This window comes from Saccopteryx leptura, chromosome 3, assembly GCF_036850995.1.
Source record: "Saccopteryx leptura isolate mSacLep1 chromosome 3, mSacLep1_pri_phased_curated, whole genome shotgun sequence".
NCBI lineage: Eukaryota > Metazoa > Chordata > Mammalia > Chiroptera > Emballonuridae > Saccopteryx > Saccopteryx leptura.
Window position 1 is genome coordinate 241,248,416 of NC_089505.1, and position 24,290 is coordinate 241,272,705.

The window sequence follows — 24,290 nt, forward strand, 5'->3', positions numbered from 1 at the left end:
GTTTCTTCTACAAGGACTGGAGCCACCTGTTTTCTAGCTTTCCCCATCCTGACATCCTTCCACGCTCTATGACTTAGTTTCCCACCCTCAGCTCAGAACAACATTGAACAGGTGTCATCAAGATGTTTTCAGCTTCTTCCCCCTTGCAGAGAGCTCCTCCGAGTGAACTGAGTAATAGTTCCCTGCAGCTGGGAAATAATGTGAGTGCCTGATCACTGAGAAGCTGAGTCCCTGCCCTCTACTCCGGAAGGAAGGTTCTGCCGATGGGCAGTCTGTGGCAGTGCATGTGTATTTGGTTGGTGTGTCACAGTCTCAAGTGGAATCATGAAACTGGGGACAGGGAGTAGGCTCACGCTCCCAAGTTCTTGGGGGCTTCAGAATGGGAACCACCCAGCAGGTCTGGAGAAGCTAGCTCAGACCCATTGCCAGGACACATATTTGGTGATCTGTGGGATGAGGTGAGCTGACCAAAGTACACAGATGCTGTCAATGCAGGGGAAGCTGAGCCAGGCGGAGAGCCAGCTGGGCTTGAGGTTACAGTGCAGTGATTACAGTGACCATGAGCTTTGCTCAAAGGCAGACACGGAGAATACAATGGGAAGTACTGGAAAGGTGAGGGAGAAGTGCTCAAATGGGACACTGGGAGGACACGGGGAAGAGAGAAAGGCCAGGAAAAACAGAGATGCAAGGACGTGCTCTTCCTTGAAAGCCAAGAAGCTCGCCGGAGCAATGAGGGCGAGACCCCAGATCCCTGGCCGGGGAGGCTGGCTGGCATTTAGGAGACTGGCTCTTTGTCTTGAGCCCAGTCTACCTGGGACACAGCCTCAGGAAAGTGGCATGTGTTCTCATCATTCACTTTGTGTTTCCAAACAGAGGAGAAAAAGGGAGGGGCCACCCTGATCCAGCTGGAGTATCTCCGGGAGGCGCCTCTGGATGCCACGTGGAGGCGGCCCTTCCACCGCTGCACGGAGCCCCTGACTGCCCAGCGCCTGGACATGGCTTTACTCAGCAACATCCTAGCAGCCTATTCCTTTGTCTCAGGTAGTTGTCTGGTTTTGGCTGGGCTGGGCTGGCTGGGGCTGGGGCTGGGGCCGGGGCCAGGGTGCATTCAGGAGAGAAATACTATGTGCTCTAGCCGAGGAGCTCTGCTGTTCTGAGTTTTGAGATGAAAGGTCTTTTGGTTTGAGAATAAAGCCTGGCAGTCTCTAATTTGGCTGATGGGGGCGGTGTGCTAAGAGCTTTATCTGGCTGAAAATGTTTGGTTTCCTTTTGGGCTTAAAAGAGAGAATGAAGTAGCCTGGGGCTATTGTCTGCTTCTGTCATTATGCGTTAACTCTGATGTGACAGGCCAGGAGGGAGTATCCTCAGCCTGGTGTTTCTGTGCCCTGGTTCTCAGCTCACCAGCTGTGAGTGTGTGTGTATTGTGTGTGTGTAGTGGTGTGTGTGTGTGTCCCATGTTTGGGGGGCTAGATGAGGTATGTGATAACCTTCTGGGAGACATGGAGGTAGAAGGTGTGTGAGTCTGGGAGAGAGTGCTCTTTGCCCCATACTTGTCAACATTGTGCTCTTTTAGGAAGATGGCTGACTTTCTCTTCAAAATTATTTCTTGAGAACAGATGCTCTTCATATTAGAGAAATCATTTAAAAATACATGAAAATATTCCTGGATCAAGCTGAAATTTATGAAAATGCTTACTGGTTTGATTGACCAAACAGGTTTTCTCCTGGTTGAGTGAGTTTTTAATTTTTGATAGTTTGTTTACCTAATGTCTCTGGATGTTATATAAAAAGGAAAGGACTGAAGTTCTGACTAGATATTCTTCGGGCAAGGACTGGTTTTGCTTTTGAGTCTCTAGCCAGGATTGATAGGTGGTGACTAAAGAGTTCAGATGCAAAACCTGACATTTCTGTTTACAGTGGAAAATCTGAGCCAGGGGCACATGCGTCAAGTCTAGGCTTCTCCCTCTCAGCTCAGCAAGGGCCCAGGTCCTCAGTCAGCTCCTCACCTCTTTCAGGAAACCCGGGGCCTTGGGCCTTCTTCCTCTGGTACCCACACATCAGAGGAATCTCAGCTTTGCTCTTTCTTAAAGGCTATTCTTGAGGAAAAAAACACTGCAGCTGGAAGAGAGGTGTTTGAAACTCTGGTGTCATGTTTTCACAAGCAATTGAATGATGGTCCCTCAAGTCTATAGTGAAGACCCCTAAAATGAATTGGGTGCCGGAGAGGGTCTAGAGCAGGGGTCTCAAACTCAACTCAGCATGTGGGCCGCAGAGCAAGATCACAGCCATTCGGCGGGCCGCACTAGGTCTACAAAAGGCAACTGTTACGCAACACTTTTCTCACTGCAGTTGAAAACAAAAAAAAATCAGTACAACAAGCACAATCGTACATGCAGTTTACTCAGTGTCACAAAACGACCAGAAACTGTAGTTCGCATCACAACTGCTGTTAACTAAGCTAATATCTAGCTAGGATGCTAGAGAAATGAAAAATACAAGTAGGCCCCTAGGCTTACTTAATTTTATCCAAAATATTTTGAACTTCGTGGATTAGTCTGCGGGCCGCACAAAATTGTTCGGCGGGCCGCATGCGGGCCGCGAGTTTGAGACCCTTGGTCTAGAGTTTTCAAAGCCTCAAAGGACACTTGCAAATCAGTTGTTGCAAGGAAATATCTCTGATGAGCGCAAACAGGGTCCTGGACTTTGGAACTTTGCTCGGCACAGGAGGTACCTGGCCGTTTTCCATTCTGGCCAGCGTGACCAAGTTGTGACTATTGAGCATAGTAACTCATTGAATGGTCTGGTGTTTGCTGGGTGTCTTGTGATCCTGTTAAGACTGAAAGGGTGCATGGCCCTGCTTTTCTCTCTCTCCAACTTTTTTCCTTCCCACCCCATATTCTGGAATTAAATATTGCTTGGGATGCAGGAAGACAATGCTTCTTTTAAATAAGTACTGTGTTTCCCCATGTATAAGACAAACCCTTTTTCAGAAAATTTGGGGTCTAAAAACTGGGTGCGTCTTACACAGTGGTTGTAGTTATTTTTACTTGCATTTCCTTCTTTTTCATGTTTGTTGTCTTTGCGCTCATTGGTTCACACTTGTTACCAATATATTACAGTAGGTTACATTTTGCCACGTTCTACCCAGAAATGGCTCAGAAAAGTATTTTGTACAGTGCTGAATTCAAGTTAAAAGTGACCCAGTTTGCAGAATTGAATGAAAATCATGCTGCTCAACATAAGTTTGGTCCCCTCCAACTGAGAAATCAATCTGAGACTGGCTACGGGAAGAAGAAACCCTACTGAAAATGCCACCGCAGAAGAAAGCCATGAGAGGCAAGTCAGAAAAATGGCCTGATTTAGAGAGGGAATTGAAGATATGGATTGAAGAGCAAAGGGCAATTGGAATTCCTGTGTCCACAAAGATGGTTCAGCATGAGGCAAGAAGAATTGCTGATGAAAAAGAAATTACTGATTTCAAAGGAGGACACAATTAGTGCTTCAGGTTCATGAAACAGAATGGACTAAGCATGTGTACATGCACCAGACTTGCCCAAAAGGTGCCTGAAAAATATGCACAGAAGGTCCTTGAATTTAATTATTTCATCATTCAGTATCAGAAGACACATCAGTTTGAGTTGGGACAGATTGCAAATAAGGATGAAGTCCCCCTTCAATTTGATGTCGCAAGTAACAGAACTGTTGCTAAGAGGGGGGTGAAAACTGTAACTGTGAAGACAAGTGGACATGAAAGGAGCCATTATACAGTTGTTCTAGCTGTTGTGCCAATGGAATCATGTTGCCTCCTATGCTGGTTTTCAAATGCAAAACAACGCCAAAAGAAGACATTCCTCGATGAGTGATTGTCTACATTCATGACAAGGGTTGGATGGATCAGGATGGGCTGAAGATCTGGTTTGGAAAAGTTTAGAGAAGGAAACTAGATGGGCTCTTATGCAAACCTGCCCTATTGGTGCTTGATTAGTTCAGGGCACACACAACAAAAAACACAAAGAAGATTGCTACAGAGCAAAACACAAAACTTGCCGTCATACCTGGAGGCTTGACATCCCAGCTCCAACCACTTGATGTCAGCATTAACAAACCCTTCAGAGCTGTAATGAGAGACAAATGGAACTAATGGATGAAGTCTTCTGGGGACAATTTGACAGCAGCAGGAAGAGTGAAGAAACCAACTATAGGAGAAGTTTGTACCTGGGTGAAAAGATCCTGGGATAATATCAAGATTGAGACCATTATTAAGAAGTGTGGCATTTTAAATGCCATAAATGGAACTGAGGATAAGACAATATATGAAGACAGTGATTCATCATTAGACACAGATGAGGACAAGCTAACGAATGGGAGTTTTGACAGTGATGAGGAGTTGTATGAATTTTATGATGAATAAAATTTGAGTTCAGTAACTTTATGTAATACATTTTTTAAAAATTTTGGGCCCCCAAATTAAGGTGTATCTTATAATGGGAGTGCCTTATGCATGGGGAAATATGGTATGTGCTATGATAAAAAGAGAATGCAAGAAATTGGGAAGTAGAGCGGCTAAAATTAAATGTGATCAATCCAATCAATAGCTAAACATTGATTCTGAGTGTGATGGGGAATGCTGGCTGTGACTATACAGGAAATAAATATGTACAGTATTAAATGTAAAATATGAAGGTAAATATAACAGATACAAATAATTTTTGCTTTAAAAGAGGAAGATAGAATAAATGGATCAGAAATAGTAAGAAAAATTTGATAAAAAGAATTTGTAGAAAATTTTCTAATCTTGTAGGTCTCTACTGTTTTTATTTTGCTGTGTCTGGATGTCAACTACAGGGGCCCCTGACCCTTTCCAGTGCATTACTTCCTTATCTTGTCCCACATGACCCACCATTTCAGCAACACACTTGCTAACACATATAACTCTCTTATTCCTTTTCCAGCTTCTGATTAAAGCAAGAAAATACAAACGCTAAGTGAATCTAACTTTCTCCCTGTTCTCCCTCTGCACACAAATAACCAAATGCTGCTACAACTTTGCAGAATGGAGTCATTAGAAATTTATGCTATCCACCTGACCAGGCGATGGCACAGTGGATAGAGCATTGCACTGGGATGTGGAGGACCCAGGTCTGAGACCCCGAGGTCACCAGCTTGAGCGCAGGCTCATCTGGTTTGAGCAAGGCTTGCCAGCTTGAGCCCAAGGTCGCTGGATTGAGCAAGAGATCACAGTCTGCGTTAGCCTCCCCCATCAAGGCACGTATGAGAAAGCAATCACTGAACAACTAGGGTACCACAGCAAAGGACTGACGCTGCTTCTCATCTCTCTCCCTTCCTGTCTGCCTGCCCGTCTGTCCCTGTCTCAGACTCTGTCTTTGCCACAAAAAAAAAAAAAAAAGAAAAGAAAAGAAATTTATGCTATCCCACCTCAGCTGAGCCATTCAAATAGGGCTTCAATCTCTCTATTTGCTTTTGGATACTTCTTGTTCTCATTCTTCATAGTAGCCCATTTGAACCATGAGCAAACCAATAGTTTTAAATATCTGTTCATCAAAATGTACTCTAGAAGGTGCTTGCTAGCGTTGATGAAGGGTTAAAGTTTATAACATATAAAGAGCTCTTACAAATCATTAAGAAGTAAGTATACCAAAAGAAAAGTAGACAAGGACAAGAATCAGCAGTTTGCCAAAAAAGATAAATTGTTGATAAAATATAAACAGCTCAAATTCTAGCAATTAAAAAATGCAAATGAAAACATCATTGAGGTTAACATTTTATTTTACAAAATTCTTAAAGATTTGAGTGATTAAGTACATATATAATAACAGTTTGGGGGAAAGTGGGAGGAGATGAGGACTTGCATACAGTGCTGCTGGGATTGTAAATTGCTGCAGCCCCCCTAGAGAGTGATTTAGAAGCGTCTGTCAAAAACTTTAAAACACACAGATTATATACGAGCAATTCCACATCTAGGAATTTATCCTAAGGAAATAATTAGGGATATGGGCAAAAATTTTACTGTGAGGACAGTTGATCTCAGAACTTTTCATAATAGTAAAAAAAAAAAACAACTAAGAAAATGGATGAATATTAATTGAAGTACAAAGATGTTATGATATGCTGTTCACTGAATAAGCCAGTTTTCATTCAGCATTTGCAGTGTGATATCCTTTCTGTGTGTGTAGTCACATGTCTGTGTAACCACATTTAACTGTAAATTAGACCTGGATGCTGAGGTTGTATGAGTATCTGTATTTTTAATTTTTTTTTTTTGCTTAACTATATTTTAAGTATCCTATACTTCATTGATATTACTTTTGTAATAAGTGATATTATTTGCATTTAAAATTTTGAATTCTATCATATGTCTGTTTTAAAAATTGCTACTATCTAACTCTCTCCTGACTTTTAAGCTGTGGAAATGCCTTTAACATTGCCACTTGGATGTGCTATAAGCACATCAAGCTCAACCTAGCCTAGAATGGAATATTGTTCTTCTCTTTGAATATGTTCCTTCCTTTGTGTACCATAGGGCATCCTCTATACTAGAAATACAATTGTTAGCCTTCGATACATCTTCTTCACTGCCCATATCCATCCAATTGCTCAGGGCTGGTCCATTTTGCCTTTCAGAGTCTCTCAAATACGTCTTCTCCACTTTATTCCCATTACCACTGAGACGGTTCAAGCCCCTTCGTTTTCTATCTGTCTTGCCATTATGATGTTTTTCATGGTATCCATCTCCAGTCTTGCTTCATAGACTGACTATATTTTGAAATAAAATGATCATTCCAAAGTGTAAGTGTGATTATTCAATTCTTTTTATTTTTTAGAATCTTTAGTGGATCCTCACTATCTCCAGGATAAAATTAAAAAAAAATTTTTGTGCAATTTCACAGTTAGAATTGTTTTCAGCTGCAAATAATAGAAAAACCTCAACTTGGTGGCCTAAACACACAGGAGTTAGCTCACCTACAAAACAGGAAGTCTGGAGGTAGGCGCTTGCTGGCATTACTCCATGGGCTCGTAAATGCAGGGGCCGACATTTCTGTGATTTTCATGGCCTTTGTTTTATGTTTATCATTTCATGGCTGCAAAGTGACTACTGTTTTTCTTGCCTTCATTCAAGATTAAAAGAATGCAGTAAAGGAAGGATTTTCCAGTATATCTACTCTCATATATTTCATTGCCAGAACTGCATCACATGACCATCTTTAGCCACAAGGAATGCTGGGAAAATGAGAATTTTAGTTTTTTTAACTCCTCACCAGTGGTTCATCGTCACATGACCATCTCTAGCTGCAAAGGAGGCTGGAAAAAAATGAGAATTTTGGCTTTTTTAACTTGCAAACCAGTGCTTCATAACCAGGATGATTCTGTCATACAGGGGAATTTCAGTCAATGTTTGGAGACATTGTCGGACGTCACAGCTGGAACAAGGAGGGGTGGCTGCTACTGATACCTAGCAGGTGAAGAAACATTGTACAACCTCCCACAACGAAGAATTAACTGGTTTAAGATATCAATACTGCCAAGGTTGAAGAAATATGCTGTAGAGTAGAGGCAAGCAAGAGAAAAGGGACTTGAGGATCATTTAAAGTACTTTAATCTAGTTTCTTATGTGCCTTCCAAGAGCTTTTAGTGTCTGACCTTGACATTTCCATGCCCTTATTTAGTTACAGCCCTTCCTGACCGAGTTCTCACTCAGGTCTTTTTAAACTACTTACCAGACCTTTTCTCACCTCTTTGCTTTTGCACAATCATTCCCCCCCCCCCCAAGAATTCCTCCTCCAAGCCTGGACTGGCTAACTCCCTTCCAGTTTTCAAAACTCTCGGTGTCATCGTCTCCTTTCACTCCCCAGCAGGCTTGGGTGTCCATCCGTGTTCTCACACATGTTTTGTTTCCCTCTGTCTTAGCGCTTGGATTAGAGGAGTTAGTATGTCTTGTTTCAACTAGTTGCAAATGACCCTTTGGGATCATAATATAATAATTTATAATGAGAGTGATAATCTCATTAATAATAATAATCACAATATATCTTCTAATGGGGTTGATAGAAAGATTAAATGGAATGGTTGCTCTTTTTAATTTAATATTTTGAATTAATAATACATTCTCCAGGCTCACTCTCCCATTTCCTTCAGATTTTTCCTTAAAAGTCACGTCCTCCCCTCCAGCATATATTCAACACTTCCTATCTTCCTTCCCAGTTTTCCTGTTACCGCCTGTCATCACCTAACATACTACCTGTTTTATTTATTGACCTTATTTATTTTCTATCTCCTCTACTAGAGTGTAAGCTCTCAGGAGCACAGAGATTTTTCTCTCTGTTGTTGACTACTGTATCCTTATCATCTAGAACAGAACCTGGCACCTGTTAGAGGCTTAACACATCAGTGCATGAACATGGCTCAATGAGCAAACAATGTAAAAAGACACATAGTGAGAAGTCTTACCCCAGAGCTTCCCCCTCCATCCAGTCCCCAAGTTTGTCCCATCTTCAGGTTTCTCTGCATTCTCCCAGAGTTCTTTATGCAGATATAAGAACTATATGAACTATATAATCTCATCCTTTCCCCTTTTATGCAAAGATAGCATAGCTACATACTTTTTTTTTGGTCTTTTTTGTGTGTGGGTTTTTTCTTTCCTTTTTCCTTTTTTTTTTTTTTTTTAAGTAAGAGAGGAAGGGGTGGAGAGAGAGAGGAACATTGATCTGTTTTTGTATGTTCCCTGACCGAGGATCGAACTGGCAACCTCTGAGCTTCCAGCCAGTGATTTTCAACCTTTGTTTCTCACGCACTCATAAACTAATTACTAAAGAAAAAGGAGCCCTGACCTCTTCTTCCTTAGTAACTAATTTATTTGTGCCATGAGATGAAAATGGTTGTATTTAGTCAGGGGCACTGACCTTAGTAATTAGTGTGTGTTTGTGCCATGAAAAAAAAAAGGTTGAAAATCACCAACCAAGCTATTCGGCCAGGGCCCTATATACTGTGTTTTACTTTGCTTTTTTCACTGAACAATGTGTCATAAAGATATGTCACATCACTGTATAGAGAGCTCCCACATTCTTTCCTACAACTACATGTTTTTATATTGTATATATTAACTATAGTTTAGCTAATTTATTATTGATAGCCAGCGAGAATAGTTCAGATCTCTTCAAACAGGGCAACAGAGTTGTTGCAATAAATAACCATTGCAAGCATACATGTTCAAGTACTTTTGAAGAATAAATTCCCAAAAGTAGAATTGCTAGATCAGAGTGTATATAAATTATTAATTAAGGTAAACATTACCAAATTGCCATTTAAAGAGTTTTATCAGTTTGCTCTTTATAAGAAATATGAGGCCTTGCAATAATATTTTCAGACTGTTGGATTTTTGACAGTCTGATAGATAAAAGAATAACATACAAATACCATTTTATATGTGTTTTTCTAGGTCACAGGTCAGCCAACTTTTTCCATAAAGGGTCAGATAGTAAATATTTTCAGCTTTGCAGGTTGTACCGTCTCTGTTCTTACTATTCAACTCTGCAGTGCAGCTCAGGGCAGAGACAAAACATGAATGCTCATGACTCTGTGCCCCAAACAGTAGCTGGCCAGGTGTGGCTAGTGAGCTGTTGTTGTGCCAATCCCTGCTTTAGGTGAGCATCTTTTTCTAGGTTTAGTGCCATTTGTGTTTATAATTCTGTGAACTATTCATATCGTTTGTGCATTTTCTTTAGTAGTTGTTGGTCTTTTTCTTAATGCGCTTTCTAGGTGCTCTTTACATATATATTAGTCCTTTGTTTCTGTTACATATTTCAACTATTTTGTCTTTTGACTTTGCTTACAGTAATGTTTTCTAGTGCAGAAATTTTAGGGGATCATTTTTAAAAATTTAACCAGTATTTGCAAGTACAGCATTATAGACTGTGGAGCAGTTAGACAGAAAATGAATCACTTTTCCTATGAGCTTTTCATGCATGAAGCAGTCTCTCATCAGCAGCAAGTGGTCCTAACCCACCATAACTCAACTGATAGTCACAGATTTGGGAATTTTAGAAAGTACTGTAATTTCTGTTTTATGTTATTCCCCTTTATACTTGGAATCCTGTGAGGGCTGGGAACCTTCATGTTTATAGCCCCAAAGGCATTGTAGTCTCATAGTAAATTTTTGTGGCATAAATAAAGTAGCCATTTAGTGACCTATAAAATTTGAAAAAAAAATGAACAGTTGAAGTAGTCCCTCCTGGAGAGGGTTTCATGAAAGTGATGCTCTCACACACAGCTGATGGCGAGATAAATGAATGTACCACTTTTGAAAAGCCACTTGGCAGTATGTATCAAGAGGATAAAAATATGTATCCCCTTTGACACAGAGATTTCCAATTATAAGGCAGTAAATAAAAGAAATAAGCAAAATTGAAAGTAGTGTTAAGCACAAAAATACTTCATCATTAATTTTAATGAAAAAAAAGTAACAATCTAAATATCCAAAGGTAGAAAACTGTTTTTGTGAATGCACTTGTAGAATAGTATGGAGCCATTGCAAGGCCTGATTAAGGGGAAGATGATGAAACAGTAAAGAAAGATGTCATACTTTATATAAAATGTGAATCTTTGAGGGGAGGGATGAATAGGTGGAGCACAGAAGAATTTTAGGGCAGTGAAAAGACTCTGTATAATAAATCATTATACCTTTGTCTAAACCCATAGAATGTACACACAAAAAGTAAACCTTAGTGTAAACTAAACTTCCGTTGATTATGTTGTATTTTAGTATATGTGCTGCCGAAGCGAGCACGATTATGTTGTATTAATGTAGGTTCATCAATTGCAACAAATATATCATGCTGGCAGGGGATGTTGATAGTGGAGAGGTATGCATGCTGGGGCTGTGAGTATATGGGAAATCTCTGTATCTTTTTGTCAAATTTTCTGTGAATATATAAAACTGCTCTAAAAATAGTCTTAAAAACAGGCAAAAGTGTATTATCCAGACAAAAATATGTAAATGACTATATAACCCATTAAATATAAATAAATATCTACATACTTACATGAGAAAAAATAGAATAAAAGAAAATTTACTACATATTTTGTTTGTGAGATTATGGTGATTTTATAAATGTTCCCATCCTACACTCTTTTAATGTTATACTATTATATATATGGGTGACATATATAATATATATGCATATACATATATATACTTACATACATCTATAGACATATTTATCCACATATAATAAACTAGAAAGCCCGGCGGTCATATGAAATGACCGCTGTTCTAGGTATTATAAATTGTAATTAAAATGATTTGTGCAAAGGTGTCTGCTAATTCAAACTGAATTACCCAGGGCAGGCAGCGACGATGCCCCTTTGCTTACTGCCCCACGGGGTTTCCCCCTTCTACTTGCTTAATTGCTTAAAGTAGAGTGCAATGAAGGAAACCACTGGCGGTACATTTCTTAAGAGCCACCGCTAGCTCAATAAATAAAGGTGATTTAAATAATAAAATGTTAATTCACATGTCAAAGATCTCTTTGTACACATTTCTTGTGTAGATCTTTTCATCATTTTTAAGCTCGCCTTGCAGAGGACCATCAATTATTTTTAATTTTATGTCCGTTCTTTCATGAACTCTTGAACAGGCAACATAAAGTTGACCGTGTCCAAATGCAGGCTCAGGTAAAAAAATGCCAACACGCTTAAGCGTTTGGCCCTGAGACTTATTGATGGTCATAGCAAAGGCAAGTTTTACAGGAAATTGTCTACGTCTCAATTGAAACGGCAATCCTGTTTGAGATGGAGCCAAATCAATTCTTGGAATGACATGTATTTCACCTTTAGAGGAGCCAGTCAAAGACTTAGCTATTATGACATTATTTTTCAATTGGAGAACCTTTAGTCTTGTACCATTGCAAAGACCCCTTCTGGTGTTAAGATTTCTTTACAGCATAATAATTGCTCCAATCTTTAACCTCAATTTGTGAGGTAGCATGCCAGAAGGCGGGACTATTTGAATGCCGTGGCAACTTCACCCCATTGGCTAGTACAGTTACGCAAGCAACCAATAAGCTATCGGCGACAAACAGACACTTAAGCCACATATAATAGAGATTTATTAATGGGAAACTAAGAAATTATGTATTATTCATGATTTAATTCTATAATTAAAGAGATACACTATAAGCAAGGCATTGTGCTGAATGCTCTGGAAATCCTTAGTGACTCATGGATTTTGCTTTCAGATTTGTCACTGTCAATGTGGGAAAAATAATGGTTACATAACTAATTATAATACAGCTACATAAAGTGCTGCCAAGTTTGGAGGGGCTAATTAAGCACATTCTTCCTCCCTTCCAAAGGAGCCAGAAAAGCATCAGAATACATACCAACTTCTGCAGAGGTTAAGCCAGATCAATGAATGGGTCAGGGTCTGCCTAGTTCCTCTTGAGTCCTAAAGTGTCGGTCTGTCCCACCGCAGGTAAAGAAAAGTGGGCGGTATGATTAGGATGATGGTAGAGTAATGGACGGCTTCTTTTGGGGGACTTATTACTGGGGGGTGAGAGGTGGATATAAGGGAAGAGAGGGGAAGATGAAAGAGGTGAAAGCAAAGGAACATACACCAGAGCCCACCTAGTGGGGACAGTGATTCTCCATTAGTCCTTCCTGAGAAAGAACAAGGCAGTGATGAACAGAGAAGGAAGGCAGCTTCTCCAGCACTTCATAGAGGGCAGAAGTGTTAGTGTGAGTCTTCACTTTTCGATGGAGAGGGGCAGAATCTCATGAAGAGACATCCTACAGTGCCTTAGAAGTTCAGAGAAGAGATTATGCTGAATATTTCCCAGTTCCACACAAGCCCCAATTATTATCTTTAAGGCCTATTTTTAAAACATTTTCCTTTTCATTGAAGGGATTGCAAGCTTTGGGGACAAGAAGAATGTCCAGGTAGGGTAAAGGTTCCACTAGCAAGAAGACCAGTGGACCTGGCCTAGACTGGTGTTGCTCTCTGTCCTGTGGAGTCTGCGGGGCATGATCTGACCTCCAAGGGTGCAAATGAAATTAACCTCAGGACCTCCACATAGAGTGTCTTCCTGCTCAGGAAAACAATGACCCTGTAGGAAGCAAGATATAGCAATACATTTATTTTTATTTACTGAGGGAAAACAACTCACAATAGCCCTCCCCATTCTGCTTCCTGGGCAATTAACAGCTGTCTGGATCTGTTCAAGACCAGGAGGGTAGATCAGTGGCCAAGAGGAAGTGACCTGGAACAGAGAAGAGAAAAAACAACCACAATAGAGCTACAGTTTTGATCTTTGCAGATGAGCGATGCAGAGAAACAACATAATTTATATCAGCTCTGAAAATCAGCCCTGAGTCACCTGTTCAGGACCTGGTGAGGCCCAATAAACTCCCTCGCCCTCCCTGGTTGCTTTTACTGGGCTTCTCTGGGAACTCATGTCTGAGATTGTTGTAAGCAAAAGAGGATGTTTTCTGATCATGTAGCAGGAAGGGGTGGACTAATTAAGCTACAGAGTGAACAGTGGTTTTCACAGTTCAGTTCAGCAAACATCTTCAAAGGTAACCTGTGTCACAGGTGGGGTGAGGACAGGGTATGAAAGAGACAGAGACAGACACTCAGTGGGACAAGCGGGTAGGATGAGAAAAGGAAGGAAAGTAGAGAGGGAGAGAAAGGAAAACAGACTAGATGGATGAATGGGAGGGAGATACATGATAGATAGATATATAGATAGATACATAGATAGAAAAAGAGAAGAAAGAAAGAGAAAAGAGGAGAACGGAAGGAGGAAAAGAGGAAGGAAAGAAAGAAGAGAGAAATGAAGAAGAAAAGGCAGGAAAGAAAAAAATCAAAGTGAGCTACCATTCATTTAATGCCGCTCTTTGCCAGGCTCTGGGATAATCCCTTTACCAAAATTCAGCAGAGTAGGTAGGTAGTGTTACCTTCTTTAAAAGATGAGGCTGAAGGAGGCTTCAGATGCAGGTCTGCCTGATGGTTTTCCACTCTGGTAAAAGCATTGCTTTGCAAATCTTTTCTAGAATGCCCTCTCAAATCTTCATGCCTCAACTTGGCTTTTCTACTCACATCTGTGTTTCCGGAGATCCCTCTTTGTGCTTCTGTTGGAGTACTTCCTGTGGTACTGGACCTGATGGGTCAGCTCCCCTCCTGGAGTGTTAAGCTCCTCAAGGAAAGAGCTCTCTCAATTCTCCCAGTGTTTGCTAAATATCAACTGGCCAGAGGCAGTTCCAACCTCTTTCACTGCATTCATTCATTCATTCATTCATTCATTCATTATTTTTGTTGAAATAAAAGTGACATGTAATACTGTGTAGATCTATGGTGACGTGTTGATTTGATACATTTATGTATTGCAATATGAGTACCATTGTCACAGTAGCTAGCACCTCTATCATGTCACATAATGATTATCACTGTTTTATGCTGAGAACAATTAAGATCTACTCTCTTAGCAACTTTGAAGTCTATAATACAATACTGTCTATAATCACTATGCTATTCATACGATTTCTAGGACTTATCCACTAGTTGCAAATGTGTGCCCTGAAATATCTCCCCAATCCCTCTCCACCCCCAGCCTCTGGTAATCAGCATTCTACTTTGTTTTTATGAATTCAACTTTTTTAAGTTCCACATATTAGTGTATGATACAGTATTTGTATTTGCTAATTCATCTCAATTTTAGCATAATGTTCCACAAATCTACCCATGTTGTCACAAATGGAAGAGTTGTTTTCTTTTTTTTTTTTTTTGGCTGAATTTTCCATTGCATAAGTATCATCAATGATGTTGTGGCACCTTAGTTGTTCATTGATTGCTTTCTCATATGTGCCTTGACCGGGGCGGGGGAGGGACTCCAGCATAGTGAGTGACCCCCTGCTCAAGCCAGTGATCTTGGGCTCAAGATAGCAACCATGAGTTCATGTCTATGATCCCACGCTCAAGCCAGCGACCCCGTGCTCAAGCTGGTGAGCCCATGCTCAAGCCGATAACTTCAGGGTTTCTTCTGCATCCCAGTCTGACACTCTATCCACTGCACCACTGCCTGCTCAGGCTGTAGCAGAATTCTTAAGCTTTTATATGTCTTTTCTGTTTTTTACAACTCACGTGGCTGGCTGTGAAAACCTCCTTTTTGTTTTCCAGAAGGTGCTACTGTGGATCAAGTTTCTGGTTTCTGTCTTACCCACAGAGTCTATTCTGTTTTTCTGATAGCACTCCACTTGCTAACCTTACTTGCTGCCAATGTTGGAGAGTGTACAAGGAGCCACTGCAGAGTGGAGGCAGATGTGGGTTTAGCACTTGGGTTGTTGGAGGTGTCTGCCAGCTGGTAAGAGATCTTTGTCTGAGGTCTCCCAGAGGCTCCTGGGTGAACTTCCTGCTGAACTCCTGAGTTCAGTCAGCAGTAACCCCATCCCTTTCATGCCCTTTGATATTTCCCCTGCCTTTCCCAATCTTTTCCCTACCTCCTGCCATGGATGTCCTGTTTCAGTGCTCTGGGTGTTGCTGGAGAGGAATGGGTTTGTCCTGAAGCACCCACCCAGCACAGCTGGGGTACTGGGCACTCACACACTGCTTTCCTCCTCCCCCTGTGGAGAGGGCTCCATGGGATAATCAGTCCTGTGCTTTGTCACTTGGGAGAGGGGACAGTGCTAGAAGTTCCTCTTCCGCTTTTCCTCTTTCTGCTGAATCCCAACTCATTTGGTTTGTTTGTTTGTGTCAATGATGTGCTGGAATTTCCTTTCTGGAGGTATCTTCCCAAGTCAGCACTCTCTAGGTTTTCCCCAACTGCTCTGGGAGGGGTTGGGGCAGGTTTGCTGGCTCTGATGGCTCTGTAGCCCAAGCTGAGGTCTGTTTGCCTACTACCAGATGAACAGATGGGCGAGACTCCTCGTGGTCCCTTGGCACATGTTGTTGGAACACACAACTAACTCCCACAGAGAAACTTTTATGTGTGGATGGATGCCTAATTAGTTGTTAAAGGGGGAGCAAAAAGTGGAGATCACTTACATTCCATGATGCTGATGTCACTGCCTTCTTACTGCAGTTACATTGCTTGTTGATTATTCTTGTATCGACTGTTCATGTTTTATATTTTCCTCTCTACTCTTATCTTTGTGCTTGTAAGTTTATTTATTCTATTCACATCATTTTGGTGGGGGTTTCAGAGAGAAGTGATCATAAACATGTATATTCAGTATTCTGTGTTTAGACTGATAGAGCCTTTTTGGGTACAATATAACATGCATAAAATAAAGTTTCAAAATGCTTATGCCTTTGATGCAGCTATTTCTAGATAACTAACCTGTAGAAATAATTCTGCTTGTGCATAAAAAGATGTATACAAGGAATTGACTCTAGTGTTGATTGTGATAATGAAAAATTAGAAACAATTTATATACTATCAATAAGGAAATGGTTAAATTAACTTTGATAGGTATATACTATGGAACACCATACAACAGGCAAAAAGAATGCCATTGACATGTCTGGAAATCTCTCTAAGAAACTTTCTTAAATTTAAAAAGCAAATGTGTATCATATGTGATCCCACTTATAGTATTAAAAACCCCCACAAAACAATGTACCGGTATATTTTAATTTGTACTTACCAGTGAATATAGATTACGGAACACTAAGGTGCTGGTGTCAGTTGTAGGTCAGATTGACCATACTCTGTGACTGAAGGCCAGCTGTCCCATGTTCTCACACTTACCTAGAAGGGGAAAGCTCTTCACTATGTTGAGTGCATCAAACAATGATCATCACCAGTCTCACTAGGCACGTTGCTTATGTATAGAATGATCATTTTCTTCTCTCACCAAGGTAAAGCTCAAATTCCTTCTCAGAAGATTAACCCAATGAGGTCATTCCAGAATGCCTATACTGAATTTCAATATGCAGTTTTATATGATCTCTTGCTGCATAGCAAATTACCTGAAAACTTAGTGATTTAAAGCTAAATACACTTATTATCTCTCAGTGTATGTGGGTCAGGGGTATGGGTTAGGCTTGGCTGAGTTTTCTGGTTCAAGGTTTCCCACAGGTTGCTGCAAGGCCAGGTCTGTGGTCACCTCAAGACTCCACCAGGGGGATTCACTTCCAAGCTCACCTACATGATTCAGTTCACAGGCTGTTAGCCAGAGGCCATGCTCAATTCCTTGCTGTGTGGGCCTCTCGGTGGGCAGCTCACAACATGTCACCTAATCTTAGACTCATCCGTTACATTTGCCATGTTCTGTTTATTAGGAGTAAGTCACTGGGTTTAGCCCACTAGGTCCAGCCCTCAGAGAGTGGCTTTTATAAGAGTGAGACTCTCAAGAGATGGAGGCATCTTACAAGCTGTCTACATTTGTTGATAAGGCCCATGACAGTATATTTAGAATAAAGGAGACTGATTGCCCTTGGCTTTATTTACAAATTTGTTGGATGATGAGGAGGAGGAGCCTACAATGTGAATAATAGGTTATTCAAGGAGTTGTGGAGCAAATTCAAAAGAAAAGATTTTTCTAGTATAGGCTAAATAAGTTTTAGACAGAAACATCTCTTAATCAAATGACATCTAAGCACAGTAGCTTGCTAATAGTAGGTGCTAAATATTTTTATGTATTTTAACTTTTCATTTTGAAATAATTTCAAATTTAATTTCAAATAAATTCTCTTACTATGTAAGCATAGTAGGAGAATCTCATACACTCTTTACCTACAGTCACCACTGATGGATAATTACATTTTGAATACATGATGCTTTTTGTCACAGGGGAAGGCAGTATGTGTAATTATAAAAGCTTGGGGTCTGGTGAGAGATGTGCAAGTTGGACTGAAGTTGTCATCCGTAAAATGCTCTATTCTTCCTCCTCCTCCAGAAAATCCCGAGCGAGCAGCTCTGTACTTCGTCTCTGGCGTGTGCATTGGACTGGTCCTCACCTTGGCTGCCCTGGTGATGAGAATCTCTTGCCACACAGACTGCAGGAGGCGTCCCCGCAAGAAGTTCCTGCATGACCAGGAGAGCAGCAGCGACAGCAGCGACAGCGAGGATGGCAGCTCGGACACGGCGTCTGACATCTCGGTCAGAAGACATCGCCGCTTTGAGAGGACTTTGAACAAGAACGTTTTCACGTCGGCGGAGGAGCTGGAGCGCGCGCAGCGGCTGGAAGAGCGGGAGCGCATCATCAGGGAGATCTGGATGAACGGCCAGCCCGAGGTGCCCGGGACCAGGAGCCTGAACCGCTACTACTAGGGACAGGGGCAGGACCCCGTGCCCCATTGGAAGCCGCTGGAGGGGAGGAGGCCTGCAGGGAGGGTGGGCACAAGAGAGATGGACGCAGTCTGCAAAGGGCACGGCGGACACCAGAGATCAGCAGGGATACCCCGTTTACTAGTCAGGAGGACTGATTTCTCCTTTTTTGACTAACTTTATGGAGAAGTAGAAAAACTAAGTCGGTTCATCAATATGTCCAGGTCTTGGAATGGTGCTGAAGAACCCTCTCCAACAATGTGCATGGAGATAAGAGAAACAGGACTGCAGTTTCTATTGATTTCTGAGGATCTCAGAAGTGTCTGCAGACTTCATAGCTATGTGTTATTCCTTTGCAAAAGGAAAGCTGATCATAGCCTGAGCGCTAGGAACAGCAGGTGCACTTAACCCAGTAAACGCAATTTTCTAAATGGCTCGATGCAATGGAGGTGATTCTGATCCAGATAGCATGAGCCATGCTTATTATTTAAGGCTGATTTTTTAAAATCATGTGTTGCAATGGCAACCTTGTCCATTTTTAACTGACACCTCAGGGATTAAAATCCTATTTTTTAGTATAGTTCCCACTTCATTCATGAAAATGAATAGAATTAATTATTATGGGAGATGTGTCAGTGAACTTAGTGTCAATAACCTCAAAGGATGAAGGGTTTTATTTTAAATAGTCTATTAAAAAATATATATTAACATGGATATTTGAAGATGCTGCATAAGAATAAAAGCTGCGTTTTCCCCCTTTTGGAGAAAAATTTTGTAACTCTAGATAATCATGATTTTAAAAATTTTGTTTAAAAAAAAGTTTGCATTTCCAAGAAAAGAGTTGGAATGAATGGGAGGTAAGAAATAAAGCCAAAATTAGGATGGGAGAAAAAATAAATGTTACATAAAATCTTTTGTGTGTGTGTCATGTTTGTCTCTGTGATTATCTTAAACGGCAGCCCTTTAATGTATGTGGGTTTGGTCTTTTGTGTGGGCCTTCAAATAACTGGAGAATTGATAGAAATGGAAAAACTGAAAAATGGAGAAATAGCCATTCTGTGTGGTGAGGGGCTTTTCATTTTCTGTCTGTTGTATGCTATGGTTGCAATACAGCTGAGTAATTGGTAAGCAGATAAACAGACTCAACTAAGGCTAGAAACAAGAGGGTGGCCCCATATGGAAAGGAGAAGTTGGTAGGGAAGGAAGAGAGGCAGAGCTGGGCCGCATTTAGAAATAGATTAGAGGAGGAAGCAGCCTCCTGCAGCCTGATAGGAATAGTGAATTCTGTCTGTCTGCCTTTCCACTTCCTTCTCTTGCCATGCAGAGGGTCTTCAGAGCCTTCCTCCTGGGAGGATCTCCCTGTCGTCCATTGGCTTCGTCACCATGCCTGAAAGGACGGTCAGGAGATTTCCTCTGCCGGGGTCTCTACTGCTTTAGCAACCTCCTCTTTGAGATAGGGGGCTTGCAGGCTGTCACTTTAAGAAGTGAACAATCACAAATCTGTATTTGCCAAGGACAAAATACAGTTTGCTGAAGCCCTCAGTGGCTGGCCTGATTATATCACTCTGGGTGGCCTCTTTGGCTAGTAACAACTGCCACAGATCTTGTTAAATCAGTCTCTCGGAATCCGAGTTCCCAGCCTTGTGGTTTCAGTCCCTCAACAGCAATGCAAGAACAATCCTGTTCTCCTGAGTTTTGGAGGAACATGGTCTATCTTGGTCTCCAGCTCTTAGGAAACAATGGGGAACTGCCTCAATCCCCAGAATGCATCCAAAGCTGGCAATGGGGGAGGAATACGAGAGGCGGATTTAACGGGGCGCACTGGGTGTGCGACCTGGGCCCTGCAAAACCCCAGCTTTACACTTTTTTCTAATGACAAGGGCCCGATATTTCCTTCTGCACCTGGGGCCTCAACCAACCTTATTCCGCCTCTGGATATGACCCTTGCAGTAGGGGCTACTGGGACTGCAGTGGTGGAGGTGTTTGGGGAGCTCTGGGGCATTTGGCTTTCCCAGCCCTTCAATATCCTGATGCCTTTCTACCAAGTTCATAAAGTTTCCATTTTTAGGTCCTTGAGGGCTTTACCTGAGGTAAGATGCACTAGGAAACCATTGATCCACTGAGGTAAGATGCACTAGGAAACCATTGATCCACTGAGGTAAGATGCACTAGGTAAGATGCACTAGGAAACCATTGATCCACTGAGGTAAGATGCACTAGGTAAGATGCACTAGGAAACCTTTGATCCACTGCTTTACCTGTATATACCAGGAATTCCAGCTTTTCAGCCAAGGACAGGAAACCTCCACTGTTACCTTTCCTATCTTGACTCAGTTTCACCATTCAGGTCTGTCACTCACTCCTGGTTCCAGTTTCTGTATTAGGACACTTTAATTTGCAACAGAAAGATACCCAATTTAAGAGCATTTTTATATAACTTGGAAGGGCAGTTAAAGATTTGAGAAGATGTTAGGAAGTGCAGGTGCCTTTGGAAGCGCCCACCAACTTCCCTTAAGAGCCTCTTCCTGTGCCGCAAGGCACAGGTGGTCATTATCAACTCATGGACATTTCTGGGTTTTACATCATTCCAAGATAAGGACAAAAAACGAAAGAAACATTTTGCTTCAAGTTTCAAAATTAAAATTGTAGGCAAGAACTACTTGGCCTATTTTGTAGAGTGTGGCCATCCACGGACCAGCCATTGTGGTCCAGCAGATGGGTCTGTCTAAGGAGACAGTGGAGATTCTTTCCTGGTTTTTCCTACTATCTCTTGCTTTTCTACATTTTTGCTTCCTTAATGTTATCTCTTTTCCATACTCCTTTCAATGTGAGTCTGTGCTTCTAATCTTGATCCTCTAATCTCATTCCAAATATCCTAAAACATCTCATGGATTGCAATGGCTCTAATGACCTACATACTGATGATCTGCAATATCGTTCTAGTCCTGACTAAGTTTCAGACTCATATATCTCACTGTTCCTCAACCATCTCCAATGGGAGATAGTTGTCCTTTAGGCAATATTGTCAATGTCAGACATTTTCGTTGTCACGTGGGTGAGTTAAATGAATTTGTTATCTTAAAATTTTTATTTATTGATTTGAGAGAGACAGGAACATCAATTTGTTCCTGTATGTGCCCCGACAAGGGATTGAACCAACAACCTCTGCATTTCTAACCAGCCGAGCTATTTAGTCAGGGCTGCATTTGTTATATTGTAGGTAGAGAGCCACTATTGCATGATCTTATTTATATTTATCATCTAAAAAAGTTGAATTTATAGAAACAGTAAATGGTTCCTAGGGTTGAGGGTGTGGGGAAAATGGGGAAATGTGTCAAAGTACACAAAATTTTAGTTATAAAATGAGTAAGTTCTGAGGAACTAATGTACATAATGGCCATAGTTAACAATTCTGTACTCTATACTTGAAATTTGCTAAGAGAGTAAATCTTTTTTTTTTTGTATTTTTTCAAAGCCAGAAACCAAGAGGCAATCAGACAGACTCCCGCATGCGCCCGACCGGGATCCACCTGGCACGCCCACCAGGGGGCGATGCTCTGCCCATCTGGGACGTTGCTCTGTTGCGACCAGAGGCACTCTAGCGCCTGAGGCAGAGGCCACAGAGCCATCCTCAGCGCCCAGGCCAACTTTGCTCCAATGGAGCCTCAGCTGCGGGAGGGGAAGAGATAGACAAAGAGGAAGGAGAGGGGGAGGGGTGGAGAAGCAGATGGGTGCTTGTCCTGTGTGCCCTGGCTGGGAATCGAACCTGGGACTCCTGCACGCCAGGCCGATGCTCTACCACTGAGTCAACCGACCAGGGCCAAGAGAGTAAATCTTAAATGTTCTCACCACACACACACACACACACAACCGTGAAGGATGTGTTAACTAACTTTATGTATACAAACTTTTAAAAAGAAACTAAAAATAGTAAAAGAAGATGTTTCCCAAAATAAGAGGCTTACTCTGACCTATAGAATTCCCTCTAAAGATTTAGGATCTATTTTACTCGTGAAGAATGAAATAAGAGTAAGCCTATCTAGAAATAGAAAGAATTTCTCTTTCTGTCCGGCTTATTCCACTTAGTATGATGCCCTCAGGGTTCATCCATGTTGTCACTAATGTCAGGATTTCTTTTTTATGGCTGAATAATTTTTCATTGTATATACCACATTTTCTTTATGCATTTAATCCATTAATGGACACTTAAGTTTATTTATTTATTTAGGAAGTTAGGTTTAATAGTGTGACACTGATCAACAAGGGTACATATGTAGATTTCAGGTAAACATCTCTACATCATTTAAACAGTCGATTATGTTGTATACCCATCACCCAAGGTCAAATCATTTTCTGTCACCTTATATTTGTCCCTCTTTACACCCTTTCCCCAACACCCTCCCCCACCCCTCCTCCACATCTACTTCCCCTGGTAACTACTGCACTTTTATCTATGTCCATGAGTCTCAGTTTTGTATCCCACCTAGGTGTGAAATCATATAGTTTTTAGCTTTCTCTGCTTTACTTATTTCACTCATTATAACGTTCTCAAGGTCCATCCATGTTGTAGTAAATGTCACTATGTCATCATTTCTTATGGCTGAGTAGATTAAGTTGATTTCATGACTTTGCTATTGTGAACAATGTTGCAATGAATGTGGAGGTACAGATATCTCTTCTAGATAGTGACTTTATTTTGGAGGGAGATACAGAGTGGTGGAATTCAGCTCGTTCACACTGGCTCAGCAGAACTGATACCTAATTTTTTGTTGAGTTTGGCAAACCAGTTGTTAAAATAGCACTTGTAATTAACGTTCTCTCTAAGGTAGGCTCTGGGCAGCTGCCCAATATAGAAGTCACAAATTTACATTTCTTACTCTTTTTTTAAAAAAAATTTATTTATTTATTTTGTGGCAGAGACAGAGAGAGTCAGAGAGAGAGACAGACAGGAAGGGAGAGAGATGAGAAACACCAGTTCTTCATTGCAGATCCTTAGCTGTTCATTGATTGCTTTCTCATATGTGCCTTGACCAGGGGGCTACAGCAGACCGAATGACTTCTTGCTCGAGCTAGTAGCCTTGGGCTCAAGTTGGTGAGTCTTGCTCAAACCAGATGAGCCCGCACTCAAGCTGGCGACCTTGGGGTCTCGAATCTGGGTCCTCCACATCCCAGTCTGATGCTCTATCCACTGCGCCACTGCCTAGTCAGGCCATTTCTTACTCTTTTTTAATGTTCATCTGCACAACAGTGTGTTCTAAGTGCCCGTAGTAATGTTGATTCAATCCATAGGTAAAAAAAAAAAAAAAAATGCAAGTAACAGTTTTATTGGTTTTTTTTTTTTTTTAGGTATTATTTAATATTTTTTCATTAATATTTTAAAACTTTTATAACATAATCTAGTTTTGTGTACTTGCTTTTATTGTTTTTATTTAAATATTAAATGTATGAAATAATAAATTACCTATTGGTATTTTTTTATACTTAAAACAGTCATTAGGGCAGAGAATCAGTTGTTAAATTATTTGAATCCCACCACTGGGTATATACCCAGAAGCAGGATTGCTGGGTCACATGGTAGTTCTATTTTAACTCTTTGAGGAACCTCCATACTGTTCTCCATAGTGCCTATATTAGTTTATATTCCCACCGACAGTGTACAAGGTTTCCTTTCCTCTTTTGTCATTTGGATAATAGCCATTCTAACAGGTGTAACATGACATCTCATTGTGGTTTTGATTTGCATTTCCCTGATGATTAGTGATTTAAACATCTTATCATGCACCTGTTAATCGTTTGTATAACTTCTTATTTATTTAAATCCTTTGTACATTTTTAAATCATATGACTTTATCTGTTTGTTATTGAATTGTATGAGCTCTTAAAAATATTTTAGAGATTACCCCTTATCAGGTATATGGTTTGCAATGTTTTCTCCCATTTCATAATTTGCCTTTTCATTTTGTTGATTTTTTCTTTCTGTGCAGAAGCTTTTTAGTTTGATGGAGTGTTGCT

The 24,290-nt window shown here is 40.9% G+C and overlaps 1 protein-coding gene across 1 annotated transcript in view; it reads left to right on the plus strand.

Moving 5' to 3' along the window:
* EVA1A (eva-1 homolog A, regulator of programmed cell death) overlaps nt 1–19,176 on the plus strand; it is a 65,040-nt gene extending 45,864 nt beyond the window's left edge. Inside the window, exons 5-6 of the mRNA XM_066372707.1 lie at nt 874–1,041; nt 17,908–19,176. Coding sequence (XP_066228804.1) covers nt 874–1,041; nt 17,908–18,281 — 542 coding nt within the window. The 3' untranslated portion in view covers nt 18,282–19,176. The remainder of the gene's footprint in view (nt 1–873; nt 1,042–17,907) is intronic.
* Nucleotides 19,177–24,290: the final 5,114 nt, after the last annotated feature.